Source organism: Leopardus geoffroyi, chromosome C1 (assembly GCF_018350155.1).
Source record: "Leopardus geoffroyi isolate Oge1 chromosome C1, O.geoffroyi_Oge1_pat1.0, whole genome shotgun sequence".
NCBI classification, from domain to species: Eukaryota; Metazoa; Chordata; class Mammalia; order Carnivora; family Felidae; genus Leopardus; species Leopardus geoffroyi.
Genome location: NC_059328.1, coordinates 126143121 through 126169899, shown reverse-complemented (window position 1 = coordinate 126169899; position 26779 = coordinate 126143121). Strand labels below are relative to the sequence as shown.

General features: G+C 42.4%; 1 protein-coding gene across 6 annotated transcripts in view; it reads right to left on the bottom strand.

The window, feature by feature from the left end:
* The window catches only part of MGAT5 (alpha-1,6-mannosylglycoprotein 6-beta-N-acetylglucosaminyltransferase), a 339575-nt gene that overhangs the window by 90738 nt on the left and 222058 nt on the right, over positions 1-26779 (bottom strand). For all 6 annotated transcript variants that reach the window (XM_045479607.1, XM_045479603.1, XM_045479604.1 and 3 more), the window contains 3 exons: positions 26195-26329; positions 19674-19807; positions 3926-4059 (listed from right to left, as the gene is read on the bottom strand). In XM_045479607.1, coding sequence (XP_045335563.1) covers positions 3926-4059; positions 19674-19807; positions 26195-26329 — 403 coding nt within the window. The remainder of the gene's footprint in view (positions 1-3925; positions 4060-19673; positions 19808-26194; positions 26330-26779) is intronic.

Sequence of the window (26779 nt, the reverse complement as noted above, 5' to 3'; positions counted from 1 at the left end):
CCCAGGCGCCCCTCAGGATAGGATTTTTAAAGAAATATGGAAATAAATAATACAGCTAAGCAAGACAGCAATTAATATTACTTTCCACAATGTTTTAAATGTCTTGTTTTTACAAAATCAACCAATTTTTCATTTCCTAATGACTTTGGTAATAGGATGTTGAGGGGCCTTGAATCTGGCCACCACATTGGGTAGACTTCTCTTCTAGGCACGTGTTAGTGGATGCCAGTGATCACATTGATCAGTGGATGCCCCAGAGGAAGACATCAAGAACTCAGACCCATAGGTTCCTGGGCTAAAACAGACATCTGTACTTGGGATTAAGCTGTTAGCAGTCTCATGTGGTGCTAAGGGTCTTGGCTGCTTAGTGATGCTTCCTAAGTGGGTGCCTTTGGCATTCTGGCAGCAAGGTCCCCTCCCACCTCTCTACTATGTACTGTAACATCAGGATAAGACCACAGGTCCGTCTGCCATCAATTTCAGGCAGAACTGGGGGGAGCTTAAGAGGTAGCCCACTCCTTCTTAGCCTCTGTATTTAACAAATTATGTTTCTTCATAAGCATTTCCAACGCAGGGAAGACAAATATTTAGTAGCTATCCTACATATGACTCTAAGGAACAGAAACCCCTTAGGATATTGCAAGGGAACAGAGCGTGATAAAGGGATATATGATCTACCAAAAAAAAAAAAAAAAAAAAAAAAACTTTGAGGAACTCTGGCAGCTATTTTCTCTTTCTCTGCACATTGCATGGGTGGTTTCTGTCCTTCTTCCTTCCTGGCTCCTCCAGAGCACCCCACCTCTCTCAGGGTGGTACCTCTCTTCCCTGGGGTTCTGTTCCATCATTCTCTCAACAGCATCCTGTTTCCAAATCGGTCCCACTTCCTCATTACTGCACTCTTGGGAAGCTTCTGCCTCAGCCTGATCACAACTCTGGACATATCCTTTTGATTCCTGTCTGTGTGGCTCATGGTCCCCTCTTTTTTCCAATGCCAAGGGAAGAATCTCCTGGGTCCAGCTTGGTTTTCTGAGCCAGAATCATGGCTGCCAAACACCAGTGTTGTGGGCTGCCTTGGGTCAGAGGACAACCCACTGAGCTATTGAGCCAAGGGCAGAGGGGGCATGTGGTGGCATCCCCCACTCAAGTGCCCCAGCAGCTAGGCAGATTCCCTCAAAAGAGGGGAGGACATACAACAGGATTGAAGGCACAGCAGATACATTCAGAATTTCAGCGAGTCTTAGAATCTGAGGGAGAAGGAGAACATCCCGAGATGGTCGACTTCAAACATGTACCTGCCCACATGCCCCCCCTAAAATCCTCAGCCTCCCAGGACAGAGGTCACCCCTCTTCCCAAAGAGATTAGAAACAAAGGAGATTGGGGGGGGGAGAGACTGGGCATGGATTAGGAAAAACAATATATAATACTTCCTGCGGACTAAAGGCAGTGATGAATGCAACCCTGGAAATGTGGATGCACTAACATCACACTTAAGGTACGTCTGTTTTCTGTGCACACTCACTAGCCACTATGAGGATGGGGATGTCTTGTTAAAAATAACAATTCTCACACACTGTATTGTGTTCAAAAGTTTGAGATGTCCTGAATTGATGTAAAAACCTCACCACATTTTTCATCCTTTGGGCCTTTTCTCATCCAAGAATACTGGGCAATAGGGGTGCCTCGGTGGCCTTCGATGGTTGAGCATCTGATTCTTGATTTCGGCTCAGATCATAATCTCATAGTTCATGAGATCAAGTCCTGTGAACAGGTTCTGCACTGACAGCGTAGACCTGCTTGGGATTCTCTCTCCACCGCTCCCCGCTCCCACCCACCACCGGCCTCCCTCCCTCCTCGCCCCCCTTCAAGATACATAAACATTAAAAAGAAAGAGTATTGGGCAATAATCTATAAAAGTGAAGTTAACACCCCAGATTTGAGGTATTCGAAGACTAATTTAGACACACTGCCACTCACCCATTTTTAATACTTGGATGACTCATAGTAAGAGGAAGGTTGGGTCATTTGTGGAGTTTCAGAAGGATTTCCAAATCATGCCACAAATCCCTTGGGCCAACACAGCTAACACTTCTGGGATTCTGACTGGCATCAACAAAATCATTCTTTCAGAGTCAAATATTCCTTTATCCCAAAAAAGGTGATCAAAAAGCTTTCAGAACCAATGTATTATTTTGTTTTTCTAGGGAAACTGAAAAACTGCCAGAGGCACCTAAAAGGAAGCTGCACTTGGTTCCAAAACAGAAGTGATATAATTGCAAGGTCAAGTTCACACAGACATGCAAACTATTTCCTTTGAGCAGGTGTGGAGGAGAGAAAGGAGTGACGCTTTTTTTTTTTTTTTTAAAGAGCCCATGTCTTCCTAAACCCAGTGCCATGATTCACTCACTTCACAACTGAGCTGAGAATGACAACACCCAAAGTGTTCTTTTTAACCTCTTTGGCTGAAAGTCAGCTGAAAACTGCTGACACAGGGCAGGTTTTGATGCAAAGGAAGCAAAGATGTCTAAGTGCATGGGAACGTCTTAAATAACCATTTAGTCTTGCATGATTTTATTTTACTCAAGAGGAGAAAATGCGAAATAATGGATTTAAGAAATAAATCTTATTTACCAGCTCAGGTTTCTTAGCCTCAGCACTGCTGATATTTTGTGCCGGGTAATTCTGTTGTGGGGCTGTCCTGTGCCCTGTCAGCAGCATCCCTGACCTCTACCTCCTAGAAGCCAATGGCACCTCCCTCAGTCATGGCAACCAAAATGGTTTCCAGACACTGCCAAGTGTCCCTTGGGGGTGAAAGTGTCCCCCGATGAGGATCACAGTAGTAAACTAAGGGAGAATTCTAGTTGTTTATAGCAAAGACAGTTACCTGGAATTAAATCAGTTTCCCTGGAAATAGGCTGATTTAACTGTCCCTTTGGTATCATTAGCATCACAGAACTGAAGAGAGGACAGCAAGTCTTTTCCTTTTCTGAACACGGGGTCAGAAAATCAACAGCAGGGAGTTCTTTACCCCATACACCACTTGTGCTCACTCAGTGGTCAGATTTCCAACTTCCTCAATACAAGAGACACAAGAGATCACAGTCCCTGATCATTCTAGAAAGTGATCGCTTTTATGTTTAGGAAGAGTCATGTTTTGAAGTTCTGGAGACTGTTGTGTCCTATACAAACATGTCCTCAATCAAAATTATGGCAGTGGCATACACAGGCAGACTTTGCATATAAAAAGGTTTGGAAGTCATGTCAACAGATCACACTCTCGTCCAGCTCCTCTCCTATTGTACCTCTCCCAGATGGACTCTGGAAATCATCCAGGAGGTCCCCAAGTCCAGTGATTTTGGAAAACCTGGCTCAGGCTATAGCCAAGGATGTGGCCTCACCCGAGATTCCCTCAGAGGAAAGTGCCTGTAGTCAGCTCTGGCAGGTGTTTTCCCTTCCCGGGTAGTTGGTGCTGCCCACAGCTAAGAGGGCACAAGAAGACCACTGCGTTCCCCCAGGCAGAGAGCACTGCTCTAGCTTCACACACCATGTCCCAAAAGGCACAGGCAGAGTCACCTGGTACGGGAGCTCTCCGTGCAATGCCTTGCTCCAGAAAGATATCCAGCCCTTGCAAGGCCCTCGCTTTCAGAAGCAAGTACAGGATGTGAAAGAAGCTGTAACATGTCACTTCCAACAAAGAGTGGAGGGGTTTTCTGTGCAGCCACTGTGCAAACGAGCAGATACAGCCTTTATTAGACCCCCACATGCTGAACCGCCAAATCCTTGCATAGTCTTGTTCACTTCTAAGCAGATCCCATTAAGCCCTGGGCACTTGGCTTGATTACTCCCTGGATCAAAGTTAAATTAAATTACCCAACAAGCTTCTTTTCAGAGGCAGAGAGAGAGACACACACACACAGACTGACTCACCTTCCAGAAGCTATCCACTTTGCCATACACAAGGGACTGGTTCTGCCTTTTGATTTCGTTAATGTGGTGGATATCGCTGGAGTTTAGATGCTGCTCAACCACAAATCCCAGAAAGCTGTTGTCTGGGGTATGAGCTGATGTGGAAAGGAAAGGACAGGGCAGTTAGGATTTAATCAGCAAGAAGAAGCAACAATCACAAATTTGAGATAAACCACCTTGCACATAATTAGATGTTTTCATTTTACCCTGTTCTATTTCTTAACCTGGGAAGGGGGAGGCAGGGGATTACCTACTCCCACATATTCCTAGCAGAACCTTCACATAAGAATTCTCTCCAGGATGGATTAACCTGAACCAAATCCTGCCTTTTTCTCCCGCCACCCCCGCCTATAAAATACATCTGTCTGAAAAGCATTCTGCTGTGTGCTCTCCTCCTTCCTATTTCCTTAGCACAAGGCCCGCTATCTCCCGACAGAAATGTTGCCTTCCTGGCTTTACCAACAAATGGCCACAGCAGGGTTGAATCAAGGGTTCTCATAGGGGTGAGGCCGCTGTTGGCAGCCCCATGCCATGTGATCTCATGCCAGCTGGGTAAAAAGGGAGATGGGGGCCAAACCAATCAACGCCTCCCCTAAGAATTACTCACTAATGGGAGATGTCCTTATGGAACTACACTGAACAGATGGAGGGAATGAAGACAGAAAGAAAGGTGAAACTCACTGGGATGTAAGCCACCCTGAGAAGCCAACCACCACAAGGAGCAGTGTCTCGTCTACAAGACAGACTATCTTGGAAGAGCAAGGCATCTTCCTCTGGATCACTTTTCACATGAGTTCTCAAGCTTCTCTAGTTCAACACTTGATCCAGTGGGGAAGCAACCCCACATCTCCCTCCAACACTGGTCTCTTGTGCCTATCATTTTAAGAGGAATTTCACTGGAAGGCAACAATCAGAAAACAATTCTCTGTAGTCGAAACAGAGACCCTCCTCTGCTACACATTCTGCCCAGAGAAATGTGTTTTTCAGGAAATGACCCTGCAGAGGCCCCATAATATTAAATAAAGCAACTGCTCTGCTTGATTCTGACCTGAATAGAGCGGCTATGAATACCCTAAATGGAGAGACACTTAATATTCAGACAAATCCACACAATGCAGGGTACGTATGGCTTTGATCACACTCCTTCCCCAAGGAGGTGGTAAGCACACAGAGCAGGTTGGCCCCCTTGTTTTACTCTGGTTTCCTCAGGCTGCAGGAGCTCTTTCCCAGGCAGGGGACCTGCACAGAAACCCTTTACAATGGGCAGGGGGAGGCCTGTGCAAAGACCTAGGAACCTAAAGCCCCAGGCCTCACTCTCCTCTGCCCTCGCACACAGACGAATGAGGGAACGCCAGCGGAAAGCCGTGAACTGTGGACATGAACGAGCTGCGTAAATACTGTGTTATCACCATCTAGTCTCCCAGGCTTCTGCCTAATGGGGGTGACAGAATGAGGAGATAATAGGGTTGTGACTGGGGAGTTGTGTTCAGTCTGGCCAATCTGTTATTTCATTTCTGTGTTCTTGAACAAGTGCCCAGAGGCGACGGCAATGGCTGCAGTTGGCTGGAAAGTAAATGAGTGAATAAATTCTACTGTCAACAAGGGGCAATGGTTGCCTTTTCTTTCTCTTTGAGGAGCTGGTGGTGAGGGGCTTTGAAGGAGGATGAGGGAGGGGAAGAGAGCGCAGCACATTCAAAAGGTCAGTAATGCAGCTTAAAACATCTCTTTGTGAAACTTCTAGCTGTCAAAATTCTGAAATAAAAACTGTCTAAACTTTGAGTCTGTGTTTTTTTACCTTCAGAAAATGTATACGGTGACTAAACCTCCATGCTTTACGTAATCTTCTCTGAAATTCAGTTATCCAGTCCCTCTATGGGCACTTCATTAAAAGGGTGAATTTTGAATCTATCATCTGAAACAACTTAAAAGGTGAAAAAATATAACATACTAAGGTAGAGTCAAAAATAAAATCATCAAAGCCCCAAAAAGAAAAGAATAACTCATACATGTATGTACTTTTGCGTCAAAAATTCCCATAGCTTATGGCTTAAACAGTGAGGGTGAGAGAGCCAACAACCTATTTAAAAAACTTGTGAGAAACGGTGGGCTCTTTACGACTGTCATTTGGTACTAAATCAATTTTGACATTGTATGAACAATTACAGAAACATGCTCTTCTCTGAGTTTTCACGCCAACACTTTATTTTGACTCCTCTCCCTGGTCTGGAGGTGTTAGCTGGGGATGGGCAGCCTGTAAGCGCTGGTAAGGACCATGGAGAAGACTCAAGGCTGCACCTATCAATGGCACGGCCACATTTCACTGGCGCTGGTCAGACCTCCCATGAATCTTCCCAGGGAATGCCGAACCTGCCACAGGACACCGGGCAAGGGGGCCAGGAGGGGTCATGCAGCTGAAACCTGCCCAGCCGGTGATTCAGAAGTAGCCACAGGCCCTGATGTGGCTCCCTTCCAAGGAGCTGGCCAGCAGCTGGGTACCTGCCTGGTGACATCGTCCCTGAGGGCCATGGTCTCAACACACATATTCCTAAAATCAGTTAATAATAAGTCAAAAGTCATCAAGAGAGACTGAAGCTCTCTGAAATGACCTTTCTGTGGAGATCCAACTTCATCCCAAGCTTTGTCTTTTGCTCTGCCTGAAGATGGGAATAGAGAATTTAGCTGTGGTGGGAGGGTTTCAAAGAGAAAGTATTTACACGTCAAGGCAAATTTTAAAAAATTCATCATAGGGGCACCGGGGTGACTCAGTTGGTTGAGCATCCGACTTCAGCTCAGGTCATGATCTGGTTCGTGGGTTTGAGCGCCGCATTGGGCTCTGTGCTGTCAGCTCAGAGCCTGGAGCCTGCTTCAGATTCTGTGTCTCCCTCTCTCTCCGCCCCTCCCCTCCTCGCACTCTATCTCTCTCACACACTCTCTCTCTCTCACACACACAAATAAATAAATGTTAAAAAAACTTTTCATCATAAGTGGGATACAGGAAATCCTGCACTTTTGGAAATTACTCATCCCAGGTGGTGAACAAATGTGACTTTCTTTTAAATGGCTAAGATTTGAGTACTGTCTATGTGCGGTGTCCTGTGCTAAGTGCTTTACAGTGACTGTTTCATTTCATCTTCATGACAATCTTTTAACTTGTTTGTACACATGAGAAAATGGGGGGAGATACTTCAACTACCCAAGTCTGCACGCGAGGAAATTACACATTGGGATTCAGAGCCACACCAGCTGGTCTCAGAGCTCAAGCTCCTTAAAACATTTTAACATACAGCCTCGTGGTCCAAATATTTTATTTTCTGGGCTCTGTCTACAGTGGTAAACACACTTCTGAGGAAAATAATGCTACAAGGTAGACCAAAATACACACGAAAAGACCCAAGGGGAAAAAATGTGTCTAAGATTACCCCAGTTTCTTGAGTGACTTATGCTACATATTTGTGGGACCAAGCTGATTTTTTACATGTGACAAACAGAAGGGGATTTGCTAAACATTAACAGTGGCCTTAAAATAACTCAGAACAAGTATTTTCTTTTTTTAAGAAAAGCATTATTTTAAGTACTTTGGAAGCACCTATTTACAAATGATTACAAATCAGCCTGATGGGCTTCCTAAGCAGATCACAGCGATGATTTCTTCTAAGAACTATGGGGAGGTTAGCTTGATAATTCATTCAACAACAACCATTTTAGAGCACTCTGTAAAAAACCAGGTTAAATGCGAGGTGTTGAGAGATGACAACACCAAGAGGAGTCTCTGCCCTCACAGTTTGCCAACTACTTAATAAATGAGGCATTTATTCCTACTAAGCAATAATAAATAACATCCTCATTTCAAATTTAATTCAAGAATTTTATTTGGTCAGGGGCTCAGTTGGTTAAAGCACCCAACTCTTGATTTCAGCTCAAGTCATGATCTCCTGGTTTGTTAGTTTGAGCCCCACATTGGGCTTGGTGCTGAATCTGTTTGGGGAATCTGTTTGGGATTCTCTCTCTCTCCACCCTTAGCCCACTTATGTGTGTGCGTGAGCACACTCTCTCGCAAATAAATAAGCTTAAAAAAATTGCATTCAGTCAAATCGACCCTTCTTTCAGTGCCTACATCTCTGAAGTCTGTCTTTCCACCACTAAGTCCTAAGCACTTGCACTAAAATGTGCAAATATTCGTTTTAAAAGTTGCTGTGCTGGCCTTTAACCACAGCTGGTGCTTCCGCGCGTTGAGGACTCCCACACCAGCAGGTCGCCAAGGGCAGAAACTACAGACCCACCCTGGGCTCCTCCCTCAGCCCTTATCAAGTCCTGATGATGTTCACTTGCTCCAAAATCTCAACCCTCTTCCTCCTCTGCACCACTCTTAGTTCTGACCTTGATTCTTGTCAGGACTTCTGTAATAGGGAAGGTTTTTTTTTTTTTGTTTTGTTTTGTTTTGGCCTCATCGAAATGACTATTTAGGTTTTCCTGATTATAACAGAGACATAGCCTCTGTGTAAAACTTTCTACTGTAAACCATAGATAAAGATGTAAGAAAAAAAGATACCATCCATCACCTTACCACCTAGAAATAACTACCATTGGTGGATTTTTCCCCTATACTTACGACTTTTTTTATCCTAAAATCAAAACCGGATCTTACTATACCTACTCTTACTCACTTACAAATGCACCATAGGCATCTTTGTGGGTTAATACCCACAGCTCATCACTGATTGTTAAATTAGTATAGTATTTCAGGGCATGAACTCTTTCCATCAGCTGGGATGCCCCATGGTTCTGGTCTGCCAGATCGCTTTATAGAACCACACTTACCCCAAGTCATGTAATTCTGTTTTATTTAGGTGGTTGGAGTGCCACCAGTCCTGACCCCTTGGCTGTCTCCATGCCCCATGCCTCCAAGGATAGACACATAATACAGAAGACTCTACGTGACTATGGCTCATTTTAAAAGATAGGTGTGTGATCCAAGTCCCACGTATCACAGCTGCTCCAAGACAAGTCAGCTACTTCAATCACCAAGCAGACACGGTGGAAGTCTAGAGCTGCAGATGTTATCTGTGTGCCCATGTGAGAATGAAGCCAGCGAATCCAGAGAAAGGCAAAGCCAAGAGAGGGAGAAAATAAAGATATCCTCCAAGCCCAAATCCAGCTCAACCTAAAGCTGGTTTCAACAATTCCCAGGGACAAGAGCCAAAGAAACCTTGTGACCAAGTTGACAAGACAGAAATCCAGATTAATACATCCTACAAGATGTTTAGGATGTTTCCAACTCGAAATCAACTAGTATTGTAGATGATCACACTCTTGTAGCTCTTTATTTCTTTTTAGAGAGAGAGAGAGCACACACAAGCAAGCAGGACAGAGGGGGCAGAGCAGGAGAGAGGGAGAGAGGAATTTTAAGCAGGCTCTGCGCTCAGCATGGAGCCCAATGCGGGGCTCGATCCCACAACCCTGGGACCATGACCTGAGCCGAAATCAAGAGTTGGACACTCAACTGACCGAGCCACCCAGGCGTCCCTCGCTCTTCTAACTTCTGCAGTGGATTTCTGAGTGGTCTCTGTACCGTCAGCCTTGCCCTTCCTCCTTCCCTGCTCCCTGTTCCAATACATCATCTGTGATAACACAGTATTCTTTGCAACAACCATGTAACTGTGGCAGTTTCTGGCTAAAAATCTTCACCGCCTTCCGGATGAAGCACGGGCCAGTCTACCTGTCATCCCAGCTTCATTTCAGGTCACTCTCTGATACTTCTGCTAATGACCTACTCGGGGTTTGCAATGCATGTTCTCCATCTTGTCTTGTGCTAGCACATGTCTGGTGTACCTTTCACCTCCTCCTCCCTTGAAGGCTCAGCTCCCTCCACCTCCTAGTTGAGGGATTCCCTAACTTCCTGACACTGAGGTAAGTAGCCCTCCTCTTAGTCCAGGAAGACTTACAGCCCCGTTCACACATTAATATCTCCCATGACAGATTGCATGCTCTTTGAGGCTGAACCATGTCTTATGCCGACTCCCAGAGCATAGTAGGAATTGAGCAAATATCTTTAGCACACATGACTAAGTCAACGGGGAATGCTTAATTAACTGGTGTGACAGACTCACACCAGTGATGTAGGTTGATCTACATTAACAAGCATCAGAGGTCATGCCTAAACTATTCCCAGCACCAGGCTCTTTGCACAAAAGTTCCACAACTAAAGCCTGTTCTTTGTGGAATTAACCATTTGCCAAGGCGGCTTATCACTCTATTCCATAACCTAGTTCATGCCTACTGACAGGTGTTCAATAAATATTTTTTTAATTGATAAACTGACCTATGTTTGAATCTAGGTCACAAAGTTGAAGGTGGGAAGAAGGGAAACAAATGAGTGATGCCGAGTTGTAAAATTTTAACATCACAGGTTTCTAAGTACTATCAACTCATTTATCAGCAGCACATTTGTTGAATACTCACTATGAGCCAGAAAACAACTTGGGCAGAATTGAGCATAGACCAGTGAACAAAACCAGCATAAATGAAGCTCCCTTTACTGAGCTTACATTCATTTGGGGACACAAAGAGTAAAATAATGCAATGTTACAGATAAAAAAAGAAAAACAATTGGTTTGGTGACCAGTATTGAAGTCTAGTTAATGATATGCTGAACACCTATGGATTTTCTTTCACGCATAAAAAAAAAAAAAATGCGGACTGATGAATAGAGAGAAGGGAGACATATGGATTGATAGGTAACAGAGCAAGTAAAGAAAACTGTTAATTGTGGAGTCTAGGCTATGGGTTTCTTTTGTACACTTCTTTCACCCTTTTTGTATATTTGAAGACTTTGTTAACAAAGAGGGTAAGAAGAATACTGACTGCCATTCAGGATGTTGGTGCGGATTCTGATGATGTAACTGGCATCATAGAAAAAACTTTACTGAAAAATGCAGTCACATCACCCCAGAAGTTACCTGCTTTTAAAAAATCTACACAGCTAGTGATGTTATACTTCAAATTTTACCAAAACTGAATTTTTTCAAATGGTGGTGATGATGAGCTCAGAGAGAGAAAGAAAGAGAGAGAAAGAAAGAGAGAGAGAGAGAGAGAGAGAGGAGAGGAGAGGAGAGGTCAGGATGCAAGCTAGGGAAACTACTATGTACAGCTGGGCCGAAATGATGGGCACCTGAAATGTTGACAAAGGCACAGGAGAGCAAATTTCTCAAGTGTCAAAAAGCAATTTAGGAGGGAATGGACTCCTCAGAAGAACATCGCTTCTGAAGGCTGAGACTCAGACAAAGGAACTGTAAGCCTGATGCTATCACTCACCGGTCTGCACAGAAATAAAAGGCAAGAGTCCTCCTGATCGAAGTCAAAGGCCAAAAGGCAGTTTGAATCACAAACAACTCCTTGGCTTGTCAGGCCCTAAAAATAAAATTGTATATGGAAGCAACTGATCTCAGCTGAAGCCAACAGGTTTATCATTTGCAAGAAGGGAAAGTGGCTCATTTCTTTAAGTCCTGTTTTGTCAGGCAGAATTTTTTGGTCTACAAGCCACTATTTCAACCGGATCATGCAAATAAACGTGACTGTGAGCCCCAAATTCTGGGAGAAATTCAGAGTTAGAATGTCAACGACAAGAAGAGTATGAAATGAACTCTGGAAATCCCAACCACATGAACAAATTCCATGGGAAGAAAAGAGAGCAACTCGAAGCCACTGGCCCTAAGAAACTTTTGTAAGTTGTTTTTTTTTTTTTTTAACCTATTTTGGAGGGGGAGGTATCACTGGCATGCAATGTTACATTAGTTTCAGGTGTACAATGCAATTTCAACAGAGAAGCTTCTGTAATTTTAAGTTTGTATAACACATCTCACTCTTCCTTACCTTGTTGCATGGACTAAAACAGAACAGGCAATATTGTTCAATTTAATTTAACTCAATTACTATTTTATAAATGCCTACCAGAAGCCAGGAATTCTTCAAGGTGTTGGGAGTTTCAGCAATGAACCAAACAGACAAAAGCTCTATTATATGTCTCAGATTCCAGGGCAGGGAAAAAAAAAAAAAAAAAAAAAAAAGTGAAGCATAAATGTTGCCTGGTAATACATGGAAAATAAAGCAGGGAAGGGGCACAGGAAATGGGGCGAAAAAGAAGTTGTATTTAAAAGAGGGGGACTCAGGGTTGGTCTTACTGCAGTGACATTTGAGTTAAAAACCTCAAGAAAGAGACATAGAAGTCTAAGGGAAGAATGTTCGGAAGATGGAATAGCTAATCCAAGGGTCCAGGGGTAGAAGCGTGCCTGGCCCACCTAAGGCACAGGGCAGGGGGCTACAGAGCAGTGAGGAAGAAGACATGGAGTAAGAGACAAGGCCAGACAGGTACTGGTGCCTTGAGGCCACTGGGATGACTGGTCTTTCCCTACAGTAAGATGCCATGTCTTTGTAAGCATCTTGGTGTCATGATCTAACTTATGTTTTCATTAGTGCCATTCTGTAGTTGGGGAAAATGGAGTCTTTTTTTATTCTTCATTCAACAATTATTTATCACCAGTGATGTTTACCACTTTAGGTATGGAGGACTGAGCAGTGAGTACGCTTATGGGGCTCACAAGGTAGGAATTGGGGCTGGAACACAGGTGCAAGAATCGTAGAGCAGCAGTGCCTTGCTCAGAGAGAGAAGGTTTTCTGGAGGACGGGACGCTTCCCTGAAGGATAACCAAGGGTATATGTGTTGGGGGTAAGGGCTAGGGGCTTCCAGACCCAGGAACACACACGCAATGTGCATGTCAGAGAAAACGTGACACCCTGGAAGATGCATAAAAGCCAAGAGGAGGTGAACAGCATGAGACAGGCCAGATGGTGTAAAGAAAGGAGAGGGGTGGAGGTGAAATGGGAAGGCTCTCAACTAATGCCTCCAGAATCCCAGCCTGCTCTTCACTTAACTCCATGACAGCTCCCTGTCTTTTCTGCCCCAAACTTCTACATGTATGGAGAAATGCTGAATACTCCCCAGCCCTGACTGCAAGTGCACAATGTGAGCGCCCAGAAGCCAAATTGGTGTCTTCAGATTGTGAATGACAGCCGAAATGTTGCAGGCTCTCAAAACATTAATTCACTAATTAATTAAAAATAAACCAATACAAATGGATTTTGTGTAGGGAACAGAAAATGTTCTCTGATGGTGACATAAACGGTGAGGTTGTTCAGCGGACAGTTGGATGTTACTGAAATTTTCCAATGATGGGATGTCTGGGACAAACTTGCCTGAGACCGGGGGTGAGGAATCTGGTTATCACTGCTATTTCTACTTTCAGCTATCGTCTCCAGGGAAGGGGAGGAAGAAACACAACTCAGATAAAGACGTTTTACCACTGATGATGTTTTTACATAAGCCAAATGAAGCTGTGGAAGAGGGTGTCATGCAGGTAATGATAGCTATCCAAGTACGGGTAACTCCAGGTATAAGTCATCAACTTCAGGGCTTTATTTTCTCTTGGAAATGGGATGGGAAAATGGCTTGCATTCATTTATTGAGGTACAATACACCTTGTCGGGAACTGAGAAACATAAAAGACAGCCTTTAGGAGTTCAGAAAAAGCAGTATGTACCTTAGAGCACAGACTGCCGACTGAAATAATGCCTAAATATAGGGTCAAGCCAAGTCCCTGTCAAGCCCAGAGAAAGCAGTTAATTTTCAACAAAAAACAACAAAAGTTTCCCCAAATAGGTACAAATTAGGAGCTAGTCACTTGATGGACTATAAAACAGCCTTGGAAATTGTGATTTTAAAAGCAGAACCTTGAAAAATATTATGATCTCTTAAGTGAAGGAGGAAAAAAGGAGATACAGAATTTCATTATGTATTTACAACTATGTAAAAATATACCCACGAAAAATAAAATAATGCTTATATTAGGGTATGGGGGGCCTTTTTCCATCAGGGGAAGCTTTTTCTGTTTTTGAAATTGGGTTACCTTTGTCTTCAACTTAACTGGGATGATAGAGGAAGTCTTTTAAATAGAGTCTTCAAGGAAAAAAAAATACAGTTTTGCTCTCAAAGTGATTTGAAGGAAGCAAGAGTGGGGAGGCATCTGGGGGGGCATCTTCAGAGACCAGCAGGCTGTCAGGGGGACTGGGGCCAGCATCCAGGGAGGGGTACGGAGGTGGAGAGAGAAGGGCATAGGGAGGGCACCGTGGTCTCTGATCAGGGATAGCCCAAACCAAGTTGAGCTCTCAAGATCTCACTGTGGGGCAAGAGATGGCCTTAGTGCCCAGCCCACAGGCCACCTGGAGCGTGGACAAGAGGTGAGTGCAAGCACGAGGGGCCCGCCGTGAGGGAGGAACCACCAGACTTTGCAGCTTCTTGGAAAAAATCATCACTCAGTACATGTAGCCGAAAGGACTCAGTGTTGTCTGACCACTCAGTTGGTCCGTGTAGAAGCCACTCAGGGAGGCGTCCAGAATGGTCTTTGATGACACGCACAAAAATGCCCTAATGCAAACCGAATACACAAAGAGAACGGTTTCCATGAAATTCTGAGATCTGGGGCAAACAGTAAAGAAAAATCAGGTTTTTCAACTTGTAAAAACTCCACCAACTTAGGGAGGAGATGAGTTAGAGCAGAAATAGAAGCTGCTTTAGAGCAAGAAGTGTGCTCTGAATGTTTAAAAGCAAAAGCGCTCTGGTCAGGACAACCTCAGGTCACTGATCCTCCAGATGTGTCAGCAATGGTGCCTTTTCTTTTTTTATCCTCCTCTGGGTCCTTTCTGACCAGCTTCCCCAGCCTCCCTCTGTACTCCACACGTGCCCGAACACTGCTAAATCTGGTCACACAACAGCCGGACTGGAAAGACAACAGACTTCTACAAGTGCAACACTATTCCTGCGGAGCCACACTTTCCATTTTGCAACTTACCAGCAGAGCACCATCTAGTGTGCCTGTAATACATGTGCAGATTTATACCTCAACTACACAATGCCTACTATCAACCCACACAGTAAACGCTAGTAAATTTGTCGCATTAAAAAAAATTAACAATACACAAATATAACTTGATACTTCCTCATGTTCAAAGCAACAGTCTTCCCCTTCAGACCACTAGAATAGCCACATTTATCCGGAAGGTGAGGGAATGGATTCTGTGGGGATGACTATGGTAGACCAGATCCACCCTTTTGACACATGGAAAGAATGGGACCCCCTCTTGAGGAGGCACTCGAGTTCTCTGTGGGCAGACTTTGGGAGTCACTGTTTTGTGTCACTTCTCCAGCCCAGACACATCACAACATGATAAAGGTCTCAAACTGCTTAATTTCCTTCTTCATGTCCCTATTTCCTCCATTTAAGACAGTGTCATCCATGAGAAAGCTTGCCATCAACCTGTGATGTGATGGCTGAAGCAACCACAGACGACCCCTGCCTTGCTCAACTGTCTCTTCAGGACTACCAAAATGATTATATTTTTAAGTTTATTAAAAAAAAGTTTTTAATGTTTATTTTTGAGAGAGAGACAGACAGACAGAGCATGAGTGGGGTAGGGGCAGAGAGAAAGGGAGACAGAATTTGAAGCAGGCTCCAGGCTCTGAGCTGTGAGCACCGAGTCCAACATGGGGCTCAAACTTGTGAACCATGAGATCATGACCTGAGCTAAAGTCGGACACTTAACTGACTAAGCCACCCAAACACCCCGCTGATTTTTTTTAAAGTTTATTTATTTTGAGAGAAATAGAGAGAGTGCAGGCAGGGGAAGGGCAGAAGGAGAGGCAGAGAGAGAATCCAAGCAGGCTCTGTGCTCTCAGTGCAGAGCTGGATACAGGGCTCAACCTGAGCTGAAATGAAGAGTCAGACACTTAACTGACTTAACTGAGCCACCCAGGTGCCCCCAAAATGCTGATTTTCTAATTCTTTATTCCTTTGGCATTTATTAGCTGTGATTTCTTCATGATTAACAATTTTCTTTCATCAGCTCTTTGATTATCTTCAAGTACAATTTGTCCTAGAAAGGCAGCATCAAAGTTGGATTCTTTCCCTTTATTTTACAGAGTACTGAAGTGGTGTCCTGGCAACTTTGAAAGGGAGACAGATTGATTTTGTGGGTTTTCTTGTTTGGAGGATCATCCTGGACTCATGGATTATCTGTCATCGGTTTGACTGCAGTCCTCTGTAGCTGTTCTTTGTGATTCTCAAACTACCCCATCTTTGACTCCGCCATCCTTCTGACTCCACCCCAGTTTCCTTGCTTTCCGGCATGTCGACATGTCCCATTATGAAAGTTTCCCACGCTAGACCTGGGGTCAGCTATTTATCTGAGTATGAGGTTCCCTGTAGTGGGAAAGGTATGTAAGGGTTCCCAGTCTGAGCACCAAGGATATTCCTTACTACTGGGTTGTCTTTACTCTTGATCCTTTGCAAAGTACAGAGCTAGGAAACGTTTCCTTCTTAAAGATAAAGAATGAGTTTATATTGATACTTCCTACTTAAGCTGAAGATGATACAGTCTTTACTTAAATTCTTTAAATATTCCCCCTGATCTCATATCCTGAAAATTGCGGCTCTTAGAGTATACCTGTAAAGGTTTCAAATATCAATTTAAGTATTTCCCATTATGAATGTATGGACCAAAGACTGAGCTTTAAAAGTCACTCCCGAAGTAATTGTTTTCTCTGTGTGGGACACTCACACTCATCTGATAGATAGAACACTGGGCCTGTTTCATGTTTTCAATCTGTTTTCAGTTTTTAGTGAATAATTTGTTTTAATTACATAAAACATTTACATGGTTGCAAAGTCAAAATAAGGTACATTAAAAAAACATCTACTTTCTATCCCTGATCCTGCACACCTTTCCTCCAAGGGAAGTCACTTTCATCGGCTTGTTATTTATCCTTGCATAATTTCTTTCAAAAGTACAGGCAAATCCATACACACTAATGTACACACACACTGCCTTCTTAGACAGAAGGGAACAGGTTGAGAAGCTGCCTTGCATTTTGGTTTTATCACATAAAGTATCCCAGTCATCTCCCCAGACAGTGGGGACTGCCCTCACTGCCTTTTTTTTTTTTTTTTTAAGTTTATTTATTTATTTATTTTGAGAGAGAGGGTGAGAGTGTAAGCAGGGGTGGGGCAGAGAGAGAGAGGGAGAGAGGGGATCCCAAGCAGGCTCTTCACTGTCAGTGCAGAGTTGGATGCAGGGCTCAAAATCATGAACCGTGAGATCATGACCTGAGTCAAAATCAAGAATCAGATGCTTGACCGACTGAGCCACCCTGGTGCCCCATCTGCCCTCACTGCTCTTTACAGTTTCACATTGCTTCCCTCTATCAGTGGACCATGTCATTCACTCAGTCCCCTATTAAAAACATCTGGGTTATTTCCAGTCTTTGCCTATTACAAATAGTGCCACAACAAATGACCTGTGCACACACCATTTTTAATTTTTGTTCACTTATCTCTGGGATAGACTCTTAGATATGACCTGCTCAGTCAAAGGAAAGATGTATTGGTAGGTTTGCTAAATTGTGACAACTACAGTCCCCCAGTTAGTACCATGCTCACTAGCAGGGCGGGAAAAGACGGACCCTCACCACTGGAATAGCTATGCTGCCAACTTTTGGATTCTGGACAACCTGATCCTTGGGATATGGTGTCTTGGTGAAGTTAAAATATGCATTTCTCTTTATGATGAGTGAGGGTAATGTGTTTTCAAATGTTTGGAACAATAAGCTTCTTTTTCCTCTAAACAAGTAATGGCCTTTGTCCATTTTCCTATTGCATCACACCACTTTTTCTTCAGTTTTTAGAAGCTCTTTATATATTAAACAATACAACCCTCCAAGATAGAATTTGCTTATGTTTTTGCCCCATAGGTTCTTTTTACTTTTTTTTTCAAAGGTCATCAAATGTATCCGTTTTCCCCGATTCCTGCTGAATTCTGAGTCACTTAGGAAATTCATCCGCTTCCCAGGTAAATGGGAATTAATCTATGTTTTCATTTTAATTTTAAGCAGTGAATTTCTTTCAACTCAGTCAACCAACATTGCTGAAATCCTCCATTCACAGAGAATAAAACAGGTAGTTAGGACTCTGAATTTCAACACTGTAAAAGAGAACTTTATACTTTCTGGAACACTTCCTATTTCTATTTCCTGGATACGGGCAACACCATCTTGTGGATGGCATACACATAGCATATCATTCAGACAAGTCTGGCCATTTTAGACACAACTAACATTTGATCTGATGAAAATCACTGGATCGCATCTTATGTTATTTTGTACCACCTCATCCCAGCCCCTCAAAGTTACACAACAAAGTCAAACCAAAGGCTAACTCCAATCATGCCTTACTGTACTGGCCAGCCATCTGACACCCAACATGCCATATATTAGTTTATCTCCTAAACTGTGCTCCAGGACAGGCTGCAATAGCAGGATGATCTAACTCCAGGGACAATAATCATGTTCACCATGCATGTAACATGCTCTCACAAATCCTTCCGGGCTAAAGAAAATGCTTGGCCATGAGCTGATTTTTAAATCACCATCTCCCAATTGCCATAACCCTTCTTAACTCTTCGGTCTCATACCTCACATTGTAAGCATGAGTCCAATGTGTTCTTCGTGATGTTTAGTGAAACTGAGAAAAAGGTCATCTTCAGGTGACTGCAGACAAAGGGGAGGGGCAACCACATAGGGAAAAACTAGGCCACAGGTCCCTTGGGTCTTAGCAAAGCAAAGAGATTCACAGCTCAGATGCTAACTCCAGGATGAAAATCCCTGGATTAAAATCATTCTGATAATTTTGGAAAATGTGAATTCTCCACTCTGAGCATCCAAATGAACTGATGTTTCACTCACATGACCTTCATTTCCAGAATAGGACTTCATCTCATCACTAAGGTATGTGGACTTCAACCATGAACTTATTTTTGGCATGATCACTATCAAATTTGGGATTTTCCTCCACAGTCCTCAGCTAATTATAAATGTAATGAGGCTAGAGGTGATAAATTGATAGCAGCAGTAAGAAATGGTGAAAGTGGGAAAGGAACAATACGGAAAACGCAGATACCTACTGCTGGGGTCAGTTAGGACATCATTTTTTAGGTGTCCATTTAACACCTCCTAAAATTATCACTGCTCTTGGCAACAATGACACCTTGTGAGCAAGAGAAAGTGAGATTTCATTGTGGGGCCTGTACCTAAGAAGCTGATTAAGTATGAAACTGAGCTTAAAATAGTTTCACTTAAAAAAAAAAAAAAAAAAAAGCTGACTTTTTTTCTTTACAAGGTCTGATGCTTAAATAATTAAGACTTATTTTTTTGGAAAGTGTGTCTACATGAAAGACCTCATTCCTCATCAGTAATTAAGGGGATCCTATGCAGCACCAAGTGGAATGAACTGTGTTTAGTGGCTGCCAGTCCAGAGTCCACGCGAAGTACTTTCCCAAATGGTTTCCAGTGATACTTCGTGTTGAACATTTTTTTCCTCTAGAAAATTTCTAAGGCTTTTCGCAAAATGCTCACATGGCCTTTCAATTCCAATTAAACAAACAAAAAAACAAAAAAACCCAGTTACTCCCAAGGGAAGACTCCACAGCACACATTCCTACAGCTAAGAGCCCTGGGAAATCATAACCCAAAATACATGGCCATCTAATTTCTTTTCCCATTTGTCTTCGGTGGCATTCTGAAAAGCCAAGGTAAGGCATGAATACTCACGGAACATGGTATAAAACTGCTGTGGGTTCAGATTCCATTTGCCCCAGGGCGTCTTGTGGCCTTTAGACTGGGCATAGTTAGCATGGTTGAACTCTGGCTCCGTGCCAAATGAGTCCAGGACTCGGAGCATGCACCTAAAAGGAAAAAGCAATGTGGATAAAACTACAACCTTGACCCCGAAGTTCCGAAGTTAAAAGTTCTAACCCCTCCTACAGGGACAGCCAAAAATGGACACTTTTTAATTGTTTTTAATGTTTATTTATTTTCGAGAAAGAGAAATAGTGCCTGTGTGTGGGTGGGGGAGAGGCAGAGAGAAAGAGAGGAGACAGGGTCTCAAGTAGGTTTCACAACAACAGCAGAGAGCCCAATGTGGGGCTAGAACTCACAAACCATGAGATCGTGACCTGAGCTGAAATTGGGCGCTTAACCGACTGAGCCCATGGGGTGGCCTGATAAATACTTTTAATCAGAAACCCTACTGGGCAGGTAGTGAGAGACTCCAGAATACATATACCAAACATCGCCATGTATGACTTCTGAGCCCAAACCATTATAAGCAGATCCCATCTGCTTCAGGTTAGCGGACTAGTTACAGAAGATTGCTCAGATACCAGCAAAATAAAAAGTCCCATGATAGCTGGCATTGTAGACTGCCATGGTCCCTACTGTACCCCTAGCTAAGGCTGAGCATATCATGGTACCTATGAGCAGTTGTTGAAGAAACAAAGAATTACCATTTTTATAAGTGGCTTTGGTCTGAATATTTGTGTCCCTCCACCCAAATTCTTATGTTGAAATCCTAGTCCCCAAAGGTGAAGGTACTGGTAGGTGGGGCTCTGGGGGTGATTAGGTCATGAAGGTGGAGCCCTCATGAATGGGCTCAGTGTTCTTAAAAGAGATCCCAAAGAGTTCCCCTGTCCCTTCCAGCAGGTGAGGACACAGCAAGAAGTCTGAGATGTGGATGAAGGAGAGCCTCACTCAACTACGCCAGCACCCTGATCTGGGACTTCAGCTTCCAGAACCGTGAGCAATAACTGTTATTTCTAAGCCACTCAGACTGTGGCATTTTGTGACGACAGCCCAGACAGACTAAGAGAGAGGTTTTAGTCTCCAGAAAGCACGCGGCATACCTTATCTCTTTCAACAATCACTTATCATTTTCATCAATTAATAAGAGTATTTAATTTTAGGTAGAATTTAGAATCTCACTCAATAGGCAGTGTTGATTACAAGTATTTAACGGTAACAGAACATTACCCTTTTCTTCCAGAGCCTGAAGAAGTGAAATTGAAGATGTTTCATTGGCTTTTTCAGCAAAGTGTTCAAATTTGGTCAGCCCAATCTGCTCTACCACTTATTGTAAGATCTTTATGTCAAAAAAAATTTTTAAAGCAGTATTTTGTGACATGAAAATTAGATGAAATTCAATTTTCAGTGTTCAAAAATGAAGTTTTCTTTGAACATGGCCATGCCTAATTGTTTACCTATGGTCTATGACTACTTTTACTCACTAACATTTAACTTCAGTAGTTGCCACAGAGACCATGTGGCCAGCAAAGCCTAAAATATTTACTACATGGCCCTTTACAGAAAGAGCCTGCCGATCACTGCTTTAGAGTACTCAGAGAGTGACCAATCCCAATCCCAAGAAAGGAATCGATGCTGAAACAGAATTTACTGAATTTGCTTACATTCGTTTCATTACTGATTCTCAAAACATTAATGTAAATTTAGCTTGTGCCTGGCCAATAAAAATAGCTCTGTTTTCTGTGGTTATACATCCGCCAAACTTCTGGATGGCTGTTAATGGACCAATAAGCATAAAAGCAAATACATTTTAAAACCCACATTTTAGAATCAGATAATAGCAAGTGAGTTCTAAGTATCAGATTCCATTTATTTCTTCCTTTTCTCACTATTATGAAGGCATTCTCTCAACTTTTTTTTTCTTTTACATCACTGTGTGATTCAGAAAAATAAAATGCAAACATCAGATTGGATTTTCCAGAAAAATCAAGAGTAGACTGCCACTTTAGTGTGAGGATTTTCTCATCAGAGATCACCACCATTTGTTTAGACAAGGAAGGGAGGAAAAGGAAGAGGGCAGAAGGAAATACAAGCCGACCATACAAAATGTTTCCTTATTTTTGATTCCTGTGTGGCTCTCAAGGAACATGCTACCATTACACTGACAATTTTCACAATATCACAAAGAACACATCTTCAGCCTGGCAGCCAAGAAATGGACAGAAATGGAAGCCCACAGTACAGGAAAAAGAAAGCTAGGGACCCAAGAACTGACCAGTGTGTGTTTTCCCCATTCTCTGAATAGCTCGGGAACTTCCTTTACTCTTAATAAAAGATTCCCATTCCTTAACTTATATACCTTTTAATACAAAAACTTTTATGTAAAAAACAAAAAAAAAAAAAAAAAAAGAAAGAAAAGAAAGGACACTTGGGTGGCTCAGTTGGTTAAGCATCCAACTATTGATTACAGCTCCAATCATGATCTTATGGTTTATGAGATCAAGCCCTGCATTGGGCTCTGCACTGACAGCATGGACCCTACTTGGGATTCTCTCTCTCCCCCTCCCACAAGCTCCATCACACATGCTCGCTTTCTCTCTCTCTCTCTCTCTCTCTCTCAAAATAAACATTAAAAAATTTATATAAAAATCCCTTTTTAAAATTTAAACTTCTAACATTAATTAACCCTTTAACTTATATTTTTAAATAAGATACAAAAGCCACTGGTTGAAACCAGTGCATTTTCTTCTGCGAAAGATGGCATCGTTCAGAAAACAGCAGGGATGACAGTGCTTGCTCTGTAGAAGATCGTTGGAGAAGAGTAGGACACAGAGGGACACACACTGACAGATGGAGCTGCTCAGCTCCTGTCGAAGGGCCAGGGCTGGGACTCAAAGATTACAGTGCTCTGTGCAGGCACAGTGGGGAGGAACAGGTCACCCTTATCATGAGAAACCTTTGTCTTGAAGGCTTTGGCTACTTCTACTCATTTGCAATCGACTCTAGCAGGGTATATTCCTCTCTAGCTTTGGCTTGTTATTTTAACTTTGTGTTTTATTGGTTTTATTGTGAATTTGGATCATTAAGATGAACCCTGATGAGTAAAGAGGACTGGTAGGAGCCTAACGCCTGCAAGCCCAGACTTAGACACAGCGCTATTGATGTTTGGCTTCTTCCCAGCAGAAAGCCATAGAATGAATGACTGAATGTCTGAGAAACTGGTAATTCTACATCCTTATACTTAAGCCTTGGTTTGGGAATCATCCATTTTTTTTTAGCTGACCTGGGTTTGTTTTATAAACCAGAGGCAGGGGAATGATCTCTGTGTACAGCAGAGAAGTTTTAACATTATAGTTTTGCTTCTTCGATCACATTCTACAGCTGTGTGTTTGGAACTGGGTTTGTGCTATTAATATTTATGTAGTTCCTCTAATGCCTTTTGTGTGTTTGAAGCATCAGGAACAGCCCGATGACTTAAAAAGATATTTGCCTTGCTGCCCGAGGCAGCTGGCCTCCTTCTAACAGGAATCGCTGCAGTAATGCCAAATGACTCTTGGAACATTCTCTTAGCTGCAAGCCACACTACTATAAGATGGACGCTCACAACTTCCTTGGCAGGACTTACTTTCTACTTTGGAGTTTGATGTAAAATATGATTTATCTTGGGGCGCCTGGCTGGCTCAGTCAGTTGAATGTTTAAGTCTTGATTTCAGCTTAGGTCATGATCCCAGGGTCAGGGGATCGAGCCTCACTGAGCTCTTCACTGAGCGTGGAGCCTGCTTGGGATTCTTTCTCTCTTTCCCTCTGCCCCTCTCCCCGACTCACATTCTCTCTCTAAAATAAAGCAAAAAAAAATCCATGGTATATCTTGTACTATTTGTGTTTCACTTTCCTGTGTGTCCTCAATGTCAGCTAAAAACTCATATGAAGCAAAATAGTTATGAGTTTTGCAGTCCCTAGGTATACTAGTTGCATGTAGGCATTGCAAACAGGTTTAACTGAATTTCCTGGGTCCCCACATAAACTGGACAGAATTTACAAATATTTTTCTGAACGCCTGGGTGGCTCAGTCGGTTGAGCGTCCAACTTTGGCTCAGGTCATGATCTCACAGCTCGTGGGTTCGAGCCCCGCGTTGGGCTCTGTGCTGACAGCTCAGAGCCTGGAGCCTGCTTCTGCTTCTGTGTCTCCCTCTCTCTCTGTCTGCCCCTAACCCACTCACATTCTGTCTCTGTCTCTCTCAAAAATAAATAAACATTAAAAAATTAAAAAATTTAAAAAAAGTATTCTTCCAAGATCAACAGGACTCAAGGTTTGCTCCTAAATGAAAGATCAGAGTTAATGGATTTAAGGGAATTCATAGCATCTACCATCCACAAAGATGAATTCAGACAGTCTTGAAAATGTCTAATCTTCAAAAGGGAAAGAAATGGGCAAGTAACTTTCTAGAGGACCTGTTTGGTCTTTGGATGAAATCTTACCTTCATCACATAGCAAAGACCGCAGGGCCAAAGTCCTAACAGACCTCCTGCCAGCTAGTATCACTAATGTAGATAATTAATTAAAGAAAGGGAAGATAAATATTACACCCTTCCATAAAACCCCTCTGAGATGGTCCCTTTTCATCCAACAAGTTTCAAATACCCATCAGTGGTAACCATTTTAATAATGAAACAGTCCTTTTTAATTGACCTAAACACTACCACTGAGGACACTTTTCCAACCCAACAGCCCTTCTTAATGGTGAGGATATGTGAGTCTAGAGATGCCCGTAAGGCCTTGTTCCTTTTTCACATCTACCAGATGCCTGCCATTTGCTAAATGCCAGAGAACAAGAGCTCTGCTTTTCTTTCTTTCTTTTTCTTTTTTTTTTAATACTGAAGCTAAAAAGGGGGAAAAATGATTATTTACTTACATGGCTTATTAACCAGAAAGAAAGATGGTTATTTCCACATAACTGAGAACAAATGTGATGAGAACATAACTGAGATGTATGAAGGTTTCAAGGAAAAAACCAAAAAGAACAGGAAAAAAGGGGTGCAGAAGGTAGAGTGTTATCCTGGCCCAAACCAAGATTCTGCTTTTGCTTTCTCATGAAACTATATCCAAAACAAAATGAAAAATACACAATCTCTTCTCAATGAATCCCTTTCCTCTGTCACTATTTCACCGCCCAGTGAGAAAAATTACAGCTACTGACAAGAAAATTCTACAGAAAATGGGTGTTTTCTCTACTGTGTTTTGGAGAAGATTCCTACTATTTTGACTTTTTATTTCTTTTGAATTTCTAAAGGACTTGCAATCTGACATAAGCTTAAAGTTAATAAATAATGTTAAACTAGAAACTAACCTGAAACAGACCTAGTTCAAGTCGTTAAGGATTCAATTACTGGTTAAGTTAGAAGAACACATCAAAACATCTCTTTACCCAAAAACAATAAAAGAGAAACACATGGAGGAATTTCTAAGTCATGCTAATTGAAAGATTTTCCAAATGTTTTCTTAGGAATTTGGTTTAAACTGTAGATCAACATTCGCTATCAGTCAAGTGGTACTAACATCATGCTTTTTAACCAAATTTAGGTACCACTGACACCATTAAATAAAATATGATGTTTATTTACATTTATTGTAAAGTTTGAGAGACCATAAATAAAAGTCAGTACCAGCTGTAGTAAGTGGAAGCTAACAAAAAAAGCATGCTTCTTCAAAAATTATTATTAAATTCAAAGTGGATACTTTGCCTAAGGCTGAAACTTACAGCTACACTCATTTTGTTAAAAATGCACGTAAGTGTTATAAGACATGCTGGAGGTATGGTAGCATCAAAGTAAACCTTTTTTAGAAAGAATGGAAGAAAATGGAAAAATTGGTAAACTTCATTATGTAATTCACTGTTATTCAGTGCCATGCTTGTGCACGATGTAAAATCATTTCAAACAAAAAAACATGGCCCCACTCCCACACTGCAGAGAACAATGGGTTCTTCTCTGAAGTGATAAAGACCTGCACTCAAGTCATGCTCAGCAGGGGTCTTGTCCTAAAAAGTGCAAGACCCCAGCATTCAGACAACGTATTCACAGCTTTCTCTTCCAAAAATGACAACTGATGAGGGAAAGGCGAAGAGAAATGAGTCATCCTCTCAAATCTGAGGAGCACAAGAAGTGACATTTTCCACGTTTTATCCGAATTGTTACTTAAACAAATGAGAATGGCGTAGGCACACTGAGAGAGGTAAGCTGAGCATCAGGGAAGGTAAAGAGGAAGTTGGACCCTTTCTGTTCTCTAAAAGAAATCAGTGAAAAGAATGAATAGCCTTTGAAAGTATAAAGTCACTGTGGAAAATCTGAATTTCAATTAGGAATGAGAAACCCACTCCACACTATTCAAAAGATAATATTTGAGAAGCTTTTTCTGTCTGTAACCATGTTACCCTTGTTAAAAAAATAAAAAATAAAATAGCTCTATAAACTTTAGGACAGCATGTAGCACTTACTGGTAGTGAACCCAGGATGGTCCAAGAGTTTTCTTGAATTGAGCAAGTCCCACAATATCAATATAAATGAGCTCAACGATTCTGTCTCCTACAGTTGGGCAGCCAGATCGGTTTCCTACAACCTTCTTCATTATTCTAGGAAAAGGGCACAAGAGAGGAAACATAGAAAAAATAATTTATTTCAAGCTAACTACACTTAGCAACATTAATACCCAAATATACCTCCCAAGAATTTTGTCGGGGAGGATGGCATAGCCTGTCCCAATCTGCTGCCTATCCAAATTCTACCCACTCATCAAGGCCTATCCAGAGCCCAGATTCTGACTCTGGCAAAAGCAAATGGTGAGGCGCGCGTGCGCGCACACACACACACACACACACACACACACACACACACACACACACACTTTGAAACTAAGGAAGAGCTGGCTCTGAATCTGTCTCTACTATCTAAATCCACTAGCAGCTGTGAGATTTCAGACAAGTCACTAACTTCTCTGGGTCTTTCCTTCTCATCAAAAACAAACAAAAAAAACCCCCAACCTACCACAAAACAGGATTTGTTACAGAAAAGACAGTAAGATA